An 18,297-nucleotide genomic window follows, 5' to 3' on the forward strand; every position below is an offset into this window, starting at 1 on the left:
CGTTAGTGTGTACCAATTGGATTTAACCTTAGAGTAAGACTGTCACAGGTTAGGAAGATTTTACAACGACCTCTTGAAGTTGAGTATTTGTTTGTTATTGAAGGAATGTGTGTTTTGGAAGTAGAGTTGTTGTTATTTCAGTAGTTGAGCTTGCAGGTACGCCTGCCTCGTGTTTGACTGGGAGCGCCCCTATTGTTGTGATGGGCTGTCACAAATGAATTGGGTTGTAAACAGAAATAAATGTCATGATTATCGCACACGTAAAATGTAAGAATTGTAATTTATTTACAGTCAAAATGAACGAAGTACTGTTCATTAGGAACTCTTTCTCGTAGCACTGTTCAAAGACAAAGTTCGCAAACACATGCAAGGACTTGCAGATTAACTTTAAGAGACTAACTGACTGTCTCTAACTCTGCTGTCGCCGGAAACGGTAGCCTTCTCGCTGCTTGCTGTGGAATAGGCGGTGACTGACACGTAGCTTGATGTAGAACTGAGACTTTACCTCGTGTCCATGTGTCGGTCAATTTCAAAACAGGACGCTGATGGTAGCAAAGAGAACTTCTGTCTTGCTACTTCCAATTTATTGGTGTGGCCAGCGGTGTAGTCGCGAGCATCCGTTTGATGTCGGTAGCCGGCGTCAGCGTCATTCCTATCGACTGCACCACATCTGTTTACATCAACATCTGCAGTATCTTGGCGTTTGTTGTCAGAACATACCTAGGCGAGGCGACAAAAGATGTTGAAACAGTTTCGTTTGAGATAGATGGTACCTTTTCAAAAGGCTTTTATTAACAGTATCACGATACCCTTGCAATAAGTATCACCTCTGTGAGTTCTTGTGCACTCAAATGCACGTCATCTTCCAGCGGTAGACTTCCTGGACCACGAATGACTCATATAATGTGTTTCCAGGTAGCTTTCTTGATGCTGTATTGCACTCGTGTTCTGTGTTTTCTTGCGTTTCCTTTCCAGAGATGGCATGGTGTGGTATGGTGATCACTCCACGTCATTCCACTTTCAGGCCTGTAGCCTCTGAAACGGCCTGTCAGTGTCATATCTTCTAGATTTATGTCACTATTTTTGACGTTTTTGCGTCTCTCCCTTAGTACGCTGACTGATTTTGATGCGTATTCATTACCTGATTACCTCTTCTACCCGCCTTCAATGCTCATTATTCGGGTGATGTTCCCAAAATACAAATTTTGCCTTTGCATCAATAGCATATTCAAAAGGCATATCCTTTCCTAGGTGACTAATGTGTTTGAGCCCCACTAAACACCCGCAAGTCGCATTGATGAATAGAAAGAACACGAAAACAGAGTGAAACTCTCATTTCCAGTTATCAGCATCCCGAATATTATTGTGGTATTTTTGTTACTTCAATGCCCTTACTAAATGCTTCTATCGTTGCACATTTAGTGACTCTCTGGACAGTTATCGGTACATATTCACAAATACTGCCTCGTACGATGGCACCTTTTTCGCGGACGTTTAATGGCTGTTAACTGTCTGGTTTCTAGCCGAGTAGAAACACTCTAACTACCAGTTTGCAAGTGTGGTCCGTATTCATGTAAAGAGAGCCTTTGTGCATTGATCTGCTGTACCGGGTACATATTGACGAACCCACTGCAAATGCTCGCTTCCTGCGACAATCAATGAACGGTAAACAAGTGTATGGTCGCTTAGCGTACATGTCACATCCATGAAGTCTCACTCTCACAGATTATGAAGATTTAATTTTTCCAGTAACTGCAGCTCGACCGGAAACTGTCACTCGAGGAAGCTGGCCATCTTAGCTGTCTTTTCCCACGCTCGTTGCACCAACTTCCTTCCTACACTAAACGATGCATTTGCTGTACTGTACAAACGACGCAAGTTACGCGCTTCTGATGAAAATGGGACAGTAACAATTTATTTATTATTTTTATGAGTGCTATTAATTTTAGGGAAAGATCTGGCGTGGGATCATTATTGTAGTATGAGATAACTTTTCAGTGCTGATTCTAATTTTTCATGATAATATTTTTTGTCTTTTACAGTTGCAGTAGTGTAGATTTAGTCCGCGTGCAGCACCATAGTCGGATAATTTTATCTTTTGTTGCAGTCTGCTAGTTCTTTCTCAATTAGTCCATGGCTGCTTTGGTTAATAAAGTTTCTTTGGGTTGTTATGTAGTTGTTTCCTAGCAGGAAATAGGTAGGTACTTACGAAAGATGAATTGGCTACGGCCCGAAAATTCCTAGAATGTGTATTGGTCACAGACCACGGTCCACAGAATTCAAACTGTTGTAGCGACGCTGGGACACCTGTGGCAAATGCCACAACACTGAGACGCCGTTAGAACCCATGGAAACTGCCTTGTCACTGAGTCTTCCGCTGCACCACTTAGACTGGCTTGACCTCAGTCGAGGACTCCCTAGCTGTAGGTTGCTCTCAATACGCAATACTAGTTATTATCTAGCAATGCCATTGGACCAACAGGTTTAAGTAGACTAAAATCTTCGTGAACACAGTAATGTGTGATAGGTCTACATCTACATATACATCTATATCTGTTACTCTGCTATTCACAATTAAGTGTCTGGCAGAGGGTTCAATGAACCACCTTCAAGCTGTCTCTACCGTTCCGCTCTCGAAAGGCGCGTGAGAAAAACGACCACTTAAATTTTTCTGTGCGAGCCCTGATTTCTCTTATTCTATTGTGATGATCATTTCTCCCTATGTAGGTAGGTGCCAACAGAATGTTTTCGCAATCGGAGGAGAAAACTGGTGATTAAAATTTTTTAGAAGACCCAGTCGCAACGAAAAACGCCTTTGTTTTAATGATTGCCACTCCAATTCACGTATCATGTCTGTGGCACTGTCTCCCCTATTTCGCCATAATACAAAACGAGCTGCCCTTCTTTGAAGTTTTTCGATGTCATGCGTCAAACCCATATGATGCGGATCCCACACCGCACAGCAACACTCCAGAATAGGGCGGGTAAGTGTGGTGTAAGCAGTCTCTTTAGCAGATCTGTTGCACCTTCTCAGTGTTCTGCTAATGAATCGCAGCCTTTGATTTGCTCTACCCACAACATTATCTATGCCATCGTTCCAATTTAGGTTACTTGTAATTGTAACCCTTAAGTATTTAGTTGAATTTACAGCCTTCAGATTTGTGTGACTTACCGCGTGATCGAAATTTAGCGGATTTTTTTTTACTACTCATGTGAATAACTTCACACTTTTCTTTATTCAGGGTCAATTGCCACTTTTCGCACCACACAGATATCTTATCTAAATCATTTTGCAATTCGATTTGGTCATCTGTTGACTTTACAAGACGATAAATGACAGCATCATCTGCAAATGATCTAAGAGGGCTACTCAGATTGTCTCCTATGTCGTTAATATAGATCAGGAACAATAGAGGGCCTATACACTTCCTTGAGGAAGACGCAAACTGCGCAACAGTATCAAAAAAAAATTGTGTTCTGCATTACGGCAGGTCTTGTCATGGGGGAAGCCTCGTCAGAGAAGTCCACCGTATGAGCGTCTACGGAAGTGATTCCAGTGGTGGTTTCCAGTTGCTTTCCACTGATGATGATGAAATGATAATGAGGACAACACAATACCTAGTCTCGGAGCGGAGTAAATCTCCGACCCAGCCAGGAATCGAACCCGGGCCTCTTGGAGTGACAGACCACCGCGCTGACAATTCAGATATCGGGGCGGACCAACAGCATTAAACGATAGCTTTTTGGAAACCCCGTAATTGTCTCCCGCTGCGACACGTAAGTTTGAAACTTGGTTCAAGGGTGTCTGCAACCTTCCTTTGTAATGGTCCAAAAGCATGTCGCCCAGTGACGTCACCCATGGGCTCGACGACGCTTCAAACAGCAAGGCGTCGACAAATGTGGACAAAAGGTCACAACTCAGAAATTCTTGTAATGCTCAAGGGGGATTAATGATTTCACATTACCACCAGACCCTACCATAATTCTGTCCATCACCACTGTGAACGTGTCACACGATGGGAAGTTCGTCACACGCTCTCTTATCCACATTCCACCGCTTCTTTTGACGCTTATGAGATGGAGTTCAGAAGCGCGACGGCCAGCTTTGAAATCACGGGGTTTTCTTATGAGTGGCCAAGGAAAGTATTCAAACTCATCGCTACTCAGAATCAGCGCGAAAAGGCCTTTGGGAATGGCATAAAGGTCGTCAAAGGAACCACTTCTTTCTCTGGGGTGTCGGTTTCCACACATTTCGTGGTCGGAAACGACAGTTCACAATGCGATCAGCAACAGGAAGGCTTTTTTGATAACCTTTTGACACTACTGACAACGTCGGACGTTTCAACCCTTCTCTGAGGACATTGTGAAGCTGCATCCGCATTGAAAGTGATCTGGAGCGCAGGGTGACCGCAATTTTTGCTCTTGTGTACAGGCTGGAAGCACTAGGGACCGTTGAAAACCATTCGACGAAATTTGGCTGTGATCCGAAGCCGCAGGAGAGACTTATGCTTTTTCTGCCCTTTATTTCGCGTCCCCCCCCCCCCCCTGGCGTGATTACGGGGAGAGGGGGGGGGGAGGAGAGAGAATTTGGGGATAGTTGACACTAACATTCACACACATTTGAATAAAACGGTAAAGGGTCTCTATGAGACCCCCCCTCCCTCCAGTTCGGCAAAACCCTCGGTGGCACTTGTACAACTTCATTGAGAATCTTAAAAATGAAAATATAGAGAAGCAACTTGTAAAGTAGTCCAAGGCGCTTGTAGGTAGGCAACGCCTTGACAGTTGTGCCAATCCAGTCCTTGCTAGCAAGCACCTCGGAATACCTTACAGGTTGTCTCCGTACACGTTGTCCGCCCCTGGTAGCTGAGTGGTCAGTCCGCTGTTAGCAGCGGTGGGGCAAGGTGGTCGTGCCTGTGTCCCCCTGTTAGCGCACCGCGCGCGCGAGTGTTTACTGTTTACCTTCCGCTGCGGCGAGTGTCACGCGTCCGTGACTCGGTAGTGCCATGGCACACTCGTATCGCACTTCCACAATTAAGATCACATTTCAAGCGGACTACGCAAGACCTCGAGCACTTGACATTGAACGTTTCATCCGGGAAGAACTTCATATTGCACCTCAAGACATCATTGGGATCCACTTTTCTATAACACAAAGTGTCGTCTACATAAAAATGATCAATGAAAAGGCGTGCACAGATGTTGTGTGCCGACACGCTCATGGACTTAAATTCAAGCATTCTGATGGTCACATAGGAACTGTTACGATTGACCACGTTGGATTAGGCCTTCGCACTCTGAGGGTCTTCGAGCTGCCATTCGAAGTTGTGATGACAGCTTTCAAACCGTACGGCAACGTGCTAAGCCACTTGGCTGCAAAATGACAAACGTTTGAGACGTACCCCGTCTTAAATGGAGTGCGACAAATTAAGATTGAACTGACGAAGCATGTGCCATCCTATTTAGTAATTGGCGGCTGCAGAGCCATTGTCATACACCAGCCCCTGCCGCCCACACCTGGCCTCCTACACAACCCAGTTGCCGACCTGGCTCACCAAACATACCGTCTAGCGACGATTAACATTAACAACATACGTGCCCGACATAAACTAGCGATGCTACAGGATCTACTCAACGCAGCAGACATCGACATTGCGCTCCTTCAAGAGGTGTATGTCGCAGACTTCAAGGGACCCTATAGCTACATGACTTGGGTCTCACATGCGTCTGCCAATGGCAGTGGTGTGGCGATCCTCCTCCGCGAAGGTATATCCGCAGAAGAAGTCGAGTATCTCCCTGACGCCAGAGGCATGGCTCTTACTATCCAAGGAGTCAAACTTATTAACATCTATGCACCGTCAGGATCTGGTCGGCGTCGCGAACGATCCACCTTTCTCGCTCATACAATCACGCCCCTCTTTATGGGCCGTCAGGACGCCTTGATAATGGGAGGGGACTTCAACTGTAGCCAAGCACCTAAGGATCAGTTACCACATCATTGTCCCTGCGCAGAACTTACGACAATTATAAATAATCTTCAATTGGTGGACTCGTGGGAACATGTTTGTGGCGATCGGCCCGGATTTACTCACTACACCAGCCATTCCTCCAGCCCCATCGACCGGATTTACATCTCGCGCTCCATAGCTGTGGGGACAAGAGCTGCCGAAGTTTGGCCCACAGCTTTTTCTGACCACGAGGCCTACATCTGCGCTATTACGCTCGGCCGCCAGAAGGTATGGCACAGCCGTGGTCCTTGGAAGTTGAACGTCGCCCACCTCGCTTCTCAGGAATGCCGCCGCCTTATAGAGAACACGTGGGACTCTTGTAGCCGCCGGCGTGGCACCTACCGGTCTATACTGTCGTGGTGGTTACTCTGCGCCAAACCAGCCCTCCGGAAGACCTTGATAGGCTACGGCCGAGATGTTGCAGCATGGAAGAGACATACCATGGACTTTTACTACAGCATCTTAAGGGAATGTACAACACTGCCGTACTCACCTGCACGGCAGGTGCCGGTGAACCGTGCCAAGGCACAGATCATCAGACTGACACGTTGCCACCTTGAGGGTGCGATCGTCAGAGCGCGCACTCAAGACAGAGTGGCCCAGGAGGAACCGTCTATGTACCACGTCATTGCAGAACGATGGCACCGACGCAGGACATTGATCCAAGTTATCACGACGGAAGACGGACGACGCCTTGATACCCAGCGTGACATAGGAAACGCCCTTCATGCTCACTACACTAGGCTGTACTCGGAACATCGACATCCCCCAGAGGTGATCGCCGAAGTCTCTCAACTCACTTACGGCTCGATCTCTCCGACAGTGGTGGCGGATTTGACTGCAGATGTAACGGAAGAGGAAATCATTGTAGCAATACAGGCTGGGGCTGCTCATAAGTCCCCGGGATCTGATGGCCTTCCTCTGGAATTTTACCGGATGTATCAACAATTGCTGGCACCAGCATGGACTTATATTTGCCGCGATCTTAGGTCTCCCACGACGCAGATACCTGGGGCCTTCCTAGAAGGACTGATTGTGCCCATACACAAACCACGAGGCGGATCCAGGATCAGTGACTATCGGCCCATGACCTTACTCAACAGTGACTTGAAGATTTTCACCCGGCTTCTGGCGGCACGCCTAAGGCGATCAGTACGATGTGTTGTGTCGCAGGACCAGGCATCGTTAGGTGATGACCATAAAATTCGCACTGCATTGTGCCGATATAGAGATATGATCACGCTAGCCAAAGCTCGCCAACTGCCAGGAGTTTTGGCCTCACTCGACTTTAGCCAGGCCTTTGACAGAGTCGACCACACGTTTTGATGGAGGTACTGCGACACATGGGGTATCCGGACGTCATAGTTAATGTACTGATGCGTCTCCTACGCGGCGCGACGTCCAGCGTGTTATATAATGGCCGTCTTACGCCGCCGATACAGATCCAACGATCGGTGCGACAAGGCTGCCCTCTTTCGGCGATATTGTACGCCCTCGTCTTGGAACCACTCCTCTGCGGCCTCCGACAACGCCTGACTGGGATGTCCCTTGGTGGACACACTTTTTGCTGCACTGCCTATGCGGATGATCTGGTACTCCTTCTTCGCAATAATGACGATGTTCGTGCAGCACTGGCGTGGGTGGCGACCTACGGCGCGGCATCGGGGAGCCATCTCAATCTCCACAAATCACACGCCCTGTCTATAGGCAGAGGCCTACCCGACGAGAGCGTCGCACCACTACGAATCAGTGACACAATCTGCTGTCTTGGCATTGATTTCACATCTGACATGAAGCGCTCAACAGCCCTGAACTACAGGCGTTTATTGAATCAGATGAGAGCAGGAATAAGTGACCACCGTCTGAAACATCTAGACCTCCTGCAACGGACACGATGTGCTAACGTCTATTTGGCGTCACGTATCCCCCATTTTGCACAGATACTCCCCATACCACCTACCCTCGCTCACCGCATGTTGGCGGTTTTGGGATCCTTTGTTAATACGGGCATGTTATTTAAGATTCGTTACGAGTCCCTAACCCTCCCGAGGAGCAGAAGGGGTTTAGGCCTTTGTCATGTTCAGCACAGAGCGAAGGCCCTGTTCGTCAGCTGTCACCTGCAACTGTGGCGACGAAGTCCGACGTGCCTCACAAGTCTCTTACTGGAAGCCTTACGACCAATCTCACTCGCACCCCCTGTGATGATATCGGACATCCCAGCACCTTTCTTCTACATTAGCCAATTCTTCCTTGAATTAAGCTACATCCGCACCGCACTACTACCCACAAGCTTGATGATGACGAGGGCGATACATGCTGCCATGCAAATGAACAGGACGCCGAATGTGATTGAAAGCAAACACCCCACTACAAAGTGGCGCGCTGTGTGGGAGGCAGTGAATGCCACCACCCTTGATACTAACGTGCAATCTGCATGGTACGTAACTGTTAATAGGAAACAGTTGTGCCAGTCCCGCCTACATCACATCCACCTCGCTGATTCACCCTTGTGTGCCACATGCCAAGTGATTGACACGGATGAACATCGTTTCGAATGCGGGTCGGCAAAGGACGTTTGGTATTTGGTGCGTCAGATATTGGCTTTTCTCACACGCACGACTCCCGACAGGATAACTACCGATCACTTCTTTTCCCCGAACTCTGTGACGTGGATCAGCGGCCACGCTGTTCACTATCTCTTCGGTAACGGCGAAAAGACAGTACCCGATTTTTGGTATTACCTCAACGAACGTCAAGAACCCTAAATATAGGCAATATTTTTCTAATTTTCTTTGGAGCGCATTCCATAATCTGCCTCGCAGCTGGATTATCGATTACGTGAGAAGATAACCATAGCACCTCTTCCCAGTTCCTTTTTTTTATGAGATTGAACAAATAACGGAAACAACACAGCAACGAGAAGACAGTCATCGAAAAATTCGCAGTGGGCTATAGTATGGAGCATCCTTTGTCGTAACGGGACGACTTCCTATTATTCTGTTTATGTAGCCGAAGAGGAACGGCCTTCCTTTTATCCATTTGTATAGAAATAAAATAAAATAAAAATAAAAAAAGCAGAAAAACAAACCATCGAAAATCCTTTCTCCTTTTTTTTCATTTTTGTTAAAGTGGCTAGGATAGCTGGCTATTAAAAAAATATAAAATAAATAAAAAAGGGAAAAAAATAAAATAAAAAAAAGAAATAAAAAAAGTGGTCAGCGCGACGGCGGGCCTGAATTCGATTCCCGGCTGGGTCGGAGATTTTCTCCGCTCAGGGACTGGGTGTTGTGTTGTCCTTACTATCATCATATCATCCCCATCGACACGCATGTGGCCGAAGTGGCGTCAACTGTAAAGACTTGCACCAGGCGAATGGTCTACCCGACGGGAGGCCCTAACCACACGGAATTTCCATTTTCCGTACACGTCGATTTTTAAATTTTTCGATAAAGAAGGGTGGGTGACACCAAGGGTTTTGCCGTCTTAGAGGAACCCTTCGCCGTTTTATTCACGTAGCAATGAAGCACCCCTCCCCCCTCCCAGTGATCACGCCACGGGAGGACGTGAAATAGAAGGCTGACTGAAATACCACAAGCATCTTTTGATGTTTCCGATCACGTTGAAATTTCGTCCAATGGTTTTGAACAGTCCCTATGGTACAAACCTGTACTCGAGAGCAAAAACTGCGGTCGAGATGCACTGCAAAGAAGTGCAATCCCGTTTAATGGGGCTGCAGTATCACAATGTACTTACAGAAGAGCTGAAATTTCTGAGGGGTTTCAGCAGTGTCAAAGGTTATCAATAAAGTCTTCCTGTTGCTAACCACACTGCGAAATGTCGTTTTCACCCACGAAATGTGTGGGAAAGAAGTAGTTTCATTGACGCCCTTTAGATCTCTCCTTAAGGCCGTTTTGTGCCAGTTCTGAGCGGTGGTGTGTCTGGAATGTTTTCCTCGGCCGTAAGAAAATCGCTTGATTTCAACGCTGAGCGTCGTGGTTCCGACCACCATCGCAGACTCTTCAAATGAAGAGGTGAGGGGTAAGAGTGGTTGTGACGACCATCCCATCGTGTGACACGTCAACGATGATGCTGCACAGAATGGTGATGGAATTAGGTGCCAACGTGACATCATTAACCCACTATACACTTCTGAACTGTGGCCTTTTCTTCCCATGCGTCGTCAAGCTCGAGGGTAACGTCGCAGGGCGCCACGCTTTTGCACCGTTACAGAGGAGTGTTGTGGGCACCGTTGAGCCAAATTTCAAACTTAATACAGCAGAAGTTGAAGAATCATGTTATTCGTAACTAACAACGCGATCAGTCCATGAAAATAATGCGATACTGGCCCGTTTCAGCTCTCCGACTTTTGGGGTAGCAATGTCTTGTTAAAATAGCTGCTCAACACGAGGTTTCAGCCAGTTCCATTCCTCTCACCAAGGAAAAATTCTTTGAAGTATCGAGAATCAGTCATGAATATGGCACTCAGATGTACTGACTCCGCAGCTATCGAGGTAACGCATATTATTCGTATGATAGTTTATAATCCAGTTAATATGCAGGAAAGAAACATCCGCAAACTAAGGAATACTCCGTGTCTTTGGAGTCTTTCGCGGTTACCTTCTTCAATAAAATCTTCTCGGTTTACAAGCCGCGTCACTTCTAATAAAACACTTGAGCTTTCGATAGCTGTCACCGCCATCGTTATCGGGTGTTCAAATCGCTGACTGCCAGGGCTGACACGGTGTTCTACTTATATATTTTTAATGGCAGTGTCTTGAACCTTCCAGAACGGCAGGAGTGACACAACGTCCAGACTAACCATTATGTCATTTTGATCTATCCTTATTTTTCTGAAGGTCTCAACGAATCCTTCTGTACCTTCAGCAATCCATAAAGCCTGGGGGCCTGGCGGCCCGTGGCATTAATTTTTTCGTCACTGCTTCTGGCATACCGGAGTCCTTCATTAACTTCCTTGTTTTTTCGACTATAATCTGTGTTGGATCGCGACTAGCCTTGTGGTATGTATCATCTTCTAATAAATGCAGCACCTTTAGGTGGTAGTCTTCGGTGTTAAAAACTACAGTGGCATTTTCTATATCGGCTGGCAAGACTACCAAATCCTCATCACGTTGTTAACTAGCAGTTAGTCTGGACGTTGAGTCACTTTTCACGATAGTGCCAGTACAAGACACGCTGGGTCTTTTGGCCCAATAGTTTCCACCTGAAGTCGTCAAGCTATTCCGTCATGTCTTAACGACAACGTACTTTCTGCAGCGCAACGAACATTTTGAGATGACGGATGGCATAGCCATGGGATCCCCACCGCCTCCAGCCGTAGAAACATTTTCATGGAACAGTTTGAGGCGCAAGTTCTGAACTCTGTGAGGTTGCGTCCATCTTACTTACTACAGTACGTTGTCGACACTTCTTTGATATTGCCCCTTTGTAAAGATGCACTGCAGCAGTTCGTCGACCACATGAACGTGTCCATCCCAACACGAAATGTATTGTGGAGTTGGAGAGGGATGGCAGGCTTCTGTTCTCGGATGTTTCAGTTGAACGGAAGGAAGGAGGCCGGTTGGTCATTCAGTGTATAGGAAACCTACACACACTGACCGGTCTTGGAACGCCAACAGTTTTCAACATCGCGGAAGCGGTCCTGAACACATTAGTACACAGGGCAAAGATTATTTATGACAACGAGCATCTAGAGTCTGCATTTGGGCATTTGAAGCGCGTGTTCAGATAAAATGGTCACAGCAAGGGAGAAACTGCAAAAGCTTTCAAGTCCCACCGATGAAAGACGCGGAAGAGGCGAAGAGACGAAGCCAGCAGCACTCCTGTGGAGCAACTACTAGCTAGGTAGGAAGCGTGTTGAAGAGACATGGACTGAGACCAGTGCTCCGGCTCGCCACCAAGATAAGAGATATGTTACATCCTGTTGGAGACAGCATAGGTCTTCGTGTTCGTAGAGTGTATGATGTCCTCTGTGAAAGTGGTAGCATTTACATAGGTCAGTCTATTCGCACTGTTGCTGAGCGTTGTACAGAGCATTCACGACATATAAAACAAAGGGAATATGAGACGCCGGCCGTGGGTGAACATTGCTAGGAAACGGGCATAAAATACAGTTTGAAAAGACGAGAGTTTTGGCTCAAACACCGTCATACTGTGATTCTATTACAAAAAAGCGACCGAAATTAGAATAAACAGCAGTAGTTTTAGTAGAGACCAGGAGTACACACTTAGTAGACCATGAGGGCGGGCTTTGGACATTGTGCGAAAGCAAAGACGTACGCTTGGCGCTTGTAGGGACACGGGCGCGACGGGTTCAAACGTGGCGCCGGCCCCTCACGCCACGTGACATTACTCGATCCCGCGATGGGATGGAGCTGCTAGGATCTGCCCAACTTGCCTTCCGCGCATGCGTCACTCCGGCCATCTATAGAAGGTTCTAGACGCCACCATTACAGCCGCGCGGAGTGGCCGCGCGGTTAGAGGTTCTATGTCACGGATGACGCGGCCCTTCCCGCCGGAAGTTCGAGTCCTCCCTCGGGCATGGGTGTGTGTGTTGGTTTTAGCATAAGTTAGTGTAAATTAATATTAGTAGTGTGTAGGGACCGATGACCTCAGCAGTTTGGTCCGTTAGGAATTCACACGCACACACTACCATTACAGCTATAAAAGCCGAACACCGTGCCAGCCGCGGAAGCCAGTGATTTTAACTGGTGATGAAGATGGCGGAGTCAGCTATCGAAAGCTCCAGTGTTTTATTCGATGTGGCGCAGCTTGTAAAATGTGAAGATTTTATTTAGGGAGTAGTCTGTTCACTTGTTGCTGTGTCGTCCGAACAAGACTCAGCCAGGGTAAAAGCACCATAGGCGCAAAGATGCGAGCTGCTGCTAGTACCATAGAGACTCGCCACTTGAGCGCGTTCCACCAGCGGCACAGGAGGCGCTGGCGTTGCGCGTGAAGATACCGACTCGGCCTCGGCCAATTGCCGGCCGATACAATCCGCCAATGACCGGACGACAACGGACAGAGGCCAACTCGGAAGACAGACGTGCAACTCTCGCCCACTTGGTTGTAGATCATCGTCTAGGGCTGACTGAGACAGGGAACGTCGTATAGTTAACTCTTAGAAGTGAACAGACATTTTTTGTAAATTATATTTGCTATGTACTGTGAAGTTTACCCACGATAATTTGCACTTAGCCATTGAGGAAGTTCTTTGTGTTATATTAAATGCAGTGCTGCCAACTTCATTATTCAACAAGTCACAAAGATAAGTAAACCTTTTAACTCATTTGTGTGACTTCGTTACTAATTTGTTGGAGTGTTGTGGAACCTTCGTTCTCCTATCCTGTTAGCTGATCCTGGGGCACAGCTGTGTAATAGTGACACGGAGAAATTGTCTTAGCGGTGTACTGCACCAGAAGCCGTTTCACGAACGCACAAACTAGGCCTACCGTAACAACAGTGGCAACTCGCCCTCCACAGCAATAGCGACGAGGCGTTTAGAAAACTGGCGACAAGGGTTTATAAATTTGTGATTATTCGGGTTTTATTGGTGTAAGCTCATTCTCATCATCTTATAGCTCTGATAGCGCTATTACACACGTCTCTACCACGGTGTTCTGATCATACGACTTCTTAATTGTGGGACCTAAATTTGACAATTTTTTTAGTGTTACTATTTTGTAAGAAAACTTGCCACATTGTCTCCAGATCGCTTTTATTTATTTCCACGTGACCGCTTTCAGCTCAGCTGTCCATATTAAGTTCTATTGCACATTTTTAAAAAAATTACAATTGTTTCTGTGGTGTCAGCGCCAGACACCACACTTGCTAGGTGGTAGCCTTTAAATCGGCCGCGGCCCGTTAGTATACGTCGGACCCGCGTGACGCCACTGTCAGTGATTGCAGACCGAGCGCCGCCACACGGCAGGTCTAGAGAGACTTCCTAGCACTCTCCCCAGTTGTACAGCCGATTTTGCTAGCGATGGTTCACTGACAAATTACGCTCTCATTTGCCGAGACGATAGTTAGCATAGCCTTCAGCTACGTCATTTACTACGACCTAGCAAGGCGCCATTATCATTTGCTATTTATCTTGTGATGCATGTACCGTCAGACCGATGTTCACCAATTATGGATTAAAGTTAAGTATTTCAGAAGCTACGTACCTTCTTTTGGTAGTATAATTACTTTACCTGTTCCAGACCTCACGCCAGCCTGCGTGAGCTTAAACGCGTGCCTTTCGGCTTCCTCTCCTAGTGGCTTGGCTGTCTTGCCAAGTCACAACAGTTTCAAATTACAGATGGTTTGAGATTTATGTCTAGAAAGCTTCAAAATCCGTAAGAAATTAGTTAGTGTTCAGCAGCCGATCAACATACCATTTGTTACAGTTGTAGAGTGACCTGTCGGATATGGAACTGAAAGTTCACAGTTACTAATTTCTTCAAGGTTTTTAAGCTCTATAAACATAAATCTTAAATCGTCTGTAATTTGAACCAAACGTAATTAAAAAAAATGTTTATAATGGATCAGAAGATGAGCAGCTGACCCGACTCTGGTCACGTGGAAATGAAGAAAAACGACTGAATTTGGACAGTTTTGTATAAATAATGATCGGGAGTTATCTCTGATGACGAATGTGACTATTTTTGATTTATTATATACGAATGATGATATGGAAGTCTTTTCCAGAGTAACGTGCCAACAGGGCAAAATGGTGTCTCGTCCATGCCAAGAACTGAAGCACATTTTCTTCTCCTCGCAATCGGGCAGCGTTACCTTCCAGCTCAACTTCGGACGGGAGTAGTACCCATATCGCCTAGGTGGGTGGACGTGACTATCAACTGTTCTCACTGAAATCGATGCTACTCGGTCTCTCGCCACGTTTGTTTTAGAAACACGAAAAAGAATTTTAGCAGAGGAAGAGGAATTCATGCCGGATTATACTTTTTTATCAAGTACATCTCCTCTAGTACGAGTTTGCAACTAGGAAAGGACAAAAAAGAGGCACTGAAAACTGCTTTAAAAGAAGAATCGTCAGCCAGTTGATCTACTGTTTTGTTTTGATGTGGGCTGAGACGACGGAGATGTATCGAAAAGGCTCCTCTTTAGTAGTCTTGTCGGCGGGAAGTACAGCTGGTCGTAGCTACACAGCGAGAGCAATTAGACTCAGGCTCGCAGACATTTAGCACCATACAATCTGTGAAACAGTTATTTTGTATGTAATGTACTACTACTATATAGTATACACAACTGCCGAAAACTTGTTTCAGTTAATTAAAAATCTAGCTAGATACTTATTTGAAGTAAAGCAAGGGAATTAAATATACCAAGTTAACAGTCCATTCAGAAGCACTAGGCCGTTCGTAACCACGAGACGCTGCTGCTTTTATCTTTATTTTTTTTCGAAGACGTATGACTTCAGTGTATCCAGGACGAAACCTTGATGCCTTCAAGCAAGAAGGTGAGTAGGAAGGAATGTATAAAAGATTGCATGTATAGTTTTAGGAATCGAAAATCATTACTCGCTGAGCACAGTGATCTCAACTAAATATCTGATTGTGCTCAAATAAATTTTGAAATCAGTTGTTGCGCCACAACTGCAATGGGGTGATGAACTGTCCTGTCTCAATCAGCAGAATGACCTCGAAGAGAGAGAGAGAGAGAGAGGGAGTCATTAGCCTGAAGTCCCGGCACTGTTGCACAAGAAGGCGTATTGAAAGTGTACGAGCACTCATTCAGGTGGCTGACGAAGGAGAAGACGGCAGCCAGCGCCTCTGAAAGACAAAATTAAGAACTCTTACAGCTCCAGCGGGGCACTGGAGGAACTGAACATGCAAGAAGCCAGAGAAAATAAAGTCTTTGCCGCCAGTTGGCGATGGCCTGCCGTTCTAGCCTGCTCCGAGTTCTGGGGTGAGAGTGCTGCCATTGCATATATACTAGCCCACCAGCTTATAGAGGATGTTTGTTTTAACTTGAGACAGCTAAATATCTCGAAATTGATGCATCGTATGAAAAAACGTTGTAGGTGGAAAGTTAGTATTAGTATTAGGGATATCTGTCTGGGCTACAACTGACCACCTCCTACTCAACCCTACGGCAGGGTGGGATAAGCTTTGTATTTTCAAATGGGAACCCCCCACCCATTTTTATGAATGGCATATTCGGTTGGTTTGTTGGTCTGTAAGGTAAACGGACTAAGCTGCGTGGTCATCAGTCCCCGGCATATTCGGATTTTACGTCGAACCATGTGTATGGTATGCTCAAAGAATTGTTTTCCATTCGTGGCAGATGAAGCTGTAATCGACAAATATCAAGTGTGGCTGTTTTTACAATTAAGAATCTACGCATTCGATTCTAAATTTTATTTAAAATGCGCCACGCGGAGTAGCCGCGTGGGCTAAGACGCCTTAACACGGTTCGCGCGGGTCCTCCCGTCGGAGGTTCGAGTCCCCCCTCGGGCGTGGGTGTGTGCGTTGTCCTTAGCATAACTTGGTTTAAGTAGTGTGTAAGCCTATGGGCAGATGACCTCAGCAGTTTGATCCCATAGGAACTTGCCACGAATTTCCAGTTTTTCATTTAAAATGTAAATATAAACCTTTGTGTTCTGTTATTCAAACATTACTTGAGTGTTGCAAATGTGATTGTCTCTCTCTAATTGGTATAACACTATGCAAGGGTGTAATGGCATCTGCCACGAGGTCTTTGTGCAGACAGGTTTGTTTTGAGAAATGGATTAGTATCCATGTATGCGGCAGCGAGAGGATGAAAGACCTTTACTGAGCCAATATCTGGACTTGAAATACAGCCCAGTTCAGGTATAATTGCCACGTAATATCTGACATTGTGCTAACTGCGACCGTTTTAGTAAAAAACTTACACTCACGTTTTCGCGACGTAGATGCAGGAGAGTCTCCTTTGATTAGACTAGAAGAGCCCAGAATTGTATTTGTATCAGTGTGCGCTCTAGCCAATCTTGCATTTTCAACGTTCTTTGTTTCTGATGATATTTAATAAATCCACGCTGCAGCAATTAAACAAGAGGAGTTCTCTTATTTTGTCAACTACGGTGGCTTGAGCTTCCATTTAAGTAACTTCTGTGCCAGTACTTGGCAGCTCACAACTCACTGTGACGGTCTCACCTAGGTTATTATCATAAGGGTCAAAAAACATTATTACTGTAGGTTTATTTCATTACGTCAAATAGATGAGTTTTGACATATTACACGAACTTTCCTTCCATATTTGAAAACATATTTCCTTTGGCTAGTCTTAAGAATTGGCAGACACATCTGGTGATAAGATCTTCCGTTGGTGTCTGGAAAGTCCAGAAGAGTAAGCTGAGAGCAACAAAAAATGGTTCAAATAGCTCTGAGCACTATGGGACTTAACTTCTGAGGTCATCAGTCCCCTAGAACTTAGAACTACTTAAACCTAACTAACCTAAGGACATCACACACATTCATGCCCGAGGCAGGATTCGAACCTGCGACCGCAGCGGTCACGCGGTTCCAAACTGTAGCGCCTAGAACCGCGCTGCCACCCCGGCCGGCTGAGAGCAACAACGATATGCAGTACAGTTAGTATATCAGTTTTTCCAGCAACTGGCTGACGCTGCACCCAAGGATTGCTAGAGGTTCAATAAGCTGGTGAATGCGTCGTAAACGGAAAGTAAAGCCAAATATTGACTGCTTAGAAAGCAGTAAATATATTGCCTTCTTATGGTGAATTGGGATAAGGTTTAAAACTCATTAATAATCCCACAGGAACACAAAAACTGTCGAAGGATCAATATTGCAACTAGGTCTAAAAGTCTGAGAAGCTTTGTTTAGTAGATTACATACCTCCATCGGTGGAAGGATATATGTTCAAAACGGAGTCCTGTAGCCAGGAGGTGACTGTGATGAAGTCCTTGACGAAGCTGGGAGCGACGCATTTGAGCAGCGCGTTGTTGTCACGTATCACTTCAGGACTGGAAACTGCCACCGTGAAGCTCTGCATCACCACTGTGGAACAAAACATGATGTTAGCAAAGGTGTCAACCCTTTTTATAATTAAAAAATATAAAAGTAATTCTGCAGCTCCAATTGGTACATCAGCTACGGAATTTTCCGCTCCAGCTCCTACAGTTTCATGAAGTTCTGATAGGTGGCGGCGCTATGCGTAGCCTTAAAAAAGGCTTCTGCAATGGAGTTCGTTTCGATTAGAGAACTGTCATTAAGTTTCCTTCAGCGAAAAGCCAAAGCATCGCAGATATTCACACGCGCTTGCA

General features: G+C 46.0%; 1 protein-coding gene across 1 annotated transcript in view; it reads right to left on the bottom strand.

The window, feature by feature from the left end:
- LOC124556186 (Down syndrome cell adhesion molecule-like protein Dscam2) overlaps positions 1-18,026 on the bottom strand; it is a 604,696-nt gene extending 586,670 nt beyond the window's left edge. Inside the window, exon 1 of the mRNA XM_047130181.1 lies at positions 17,870-18,026. Coding sequence (XP_046986137.1) covers positions 17,870-18,026 — 157 coding nt within the window. The remainder of the gene's footprint in view (positions 1-17,869) is intronic.
- Positions 18,027-18,297: the final 271 nt, after the last annotated feature.

The sequence above is a fragment of the Schistocerca americana genome, chromosome X, assembly GCF_021461395.2.
Source record: "Schistocerca americana isolate TAMUIC-IGC-003095 chromosome X, iqSchAmer2.1, whole genome shotgun sequence".
Taxonomy (NCBI): domain Eukaryota; kingdom Metazoa; phylum Arthropoda; class Insecta; order Orthoptera; family Acrididae; genus Schistocerca; species Schistocerca americana.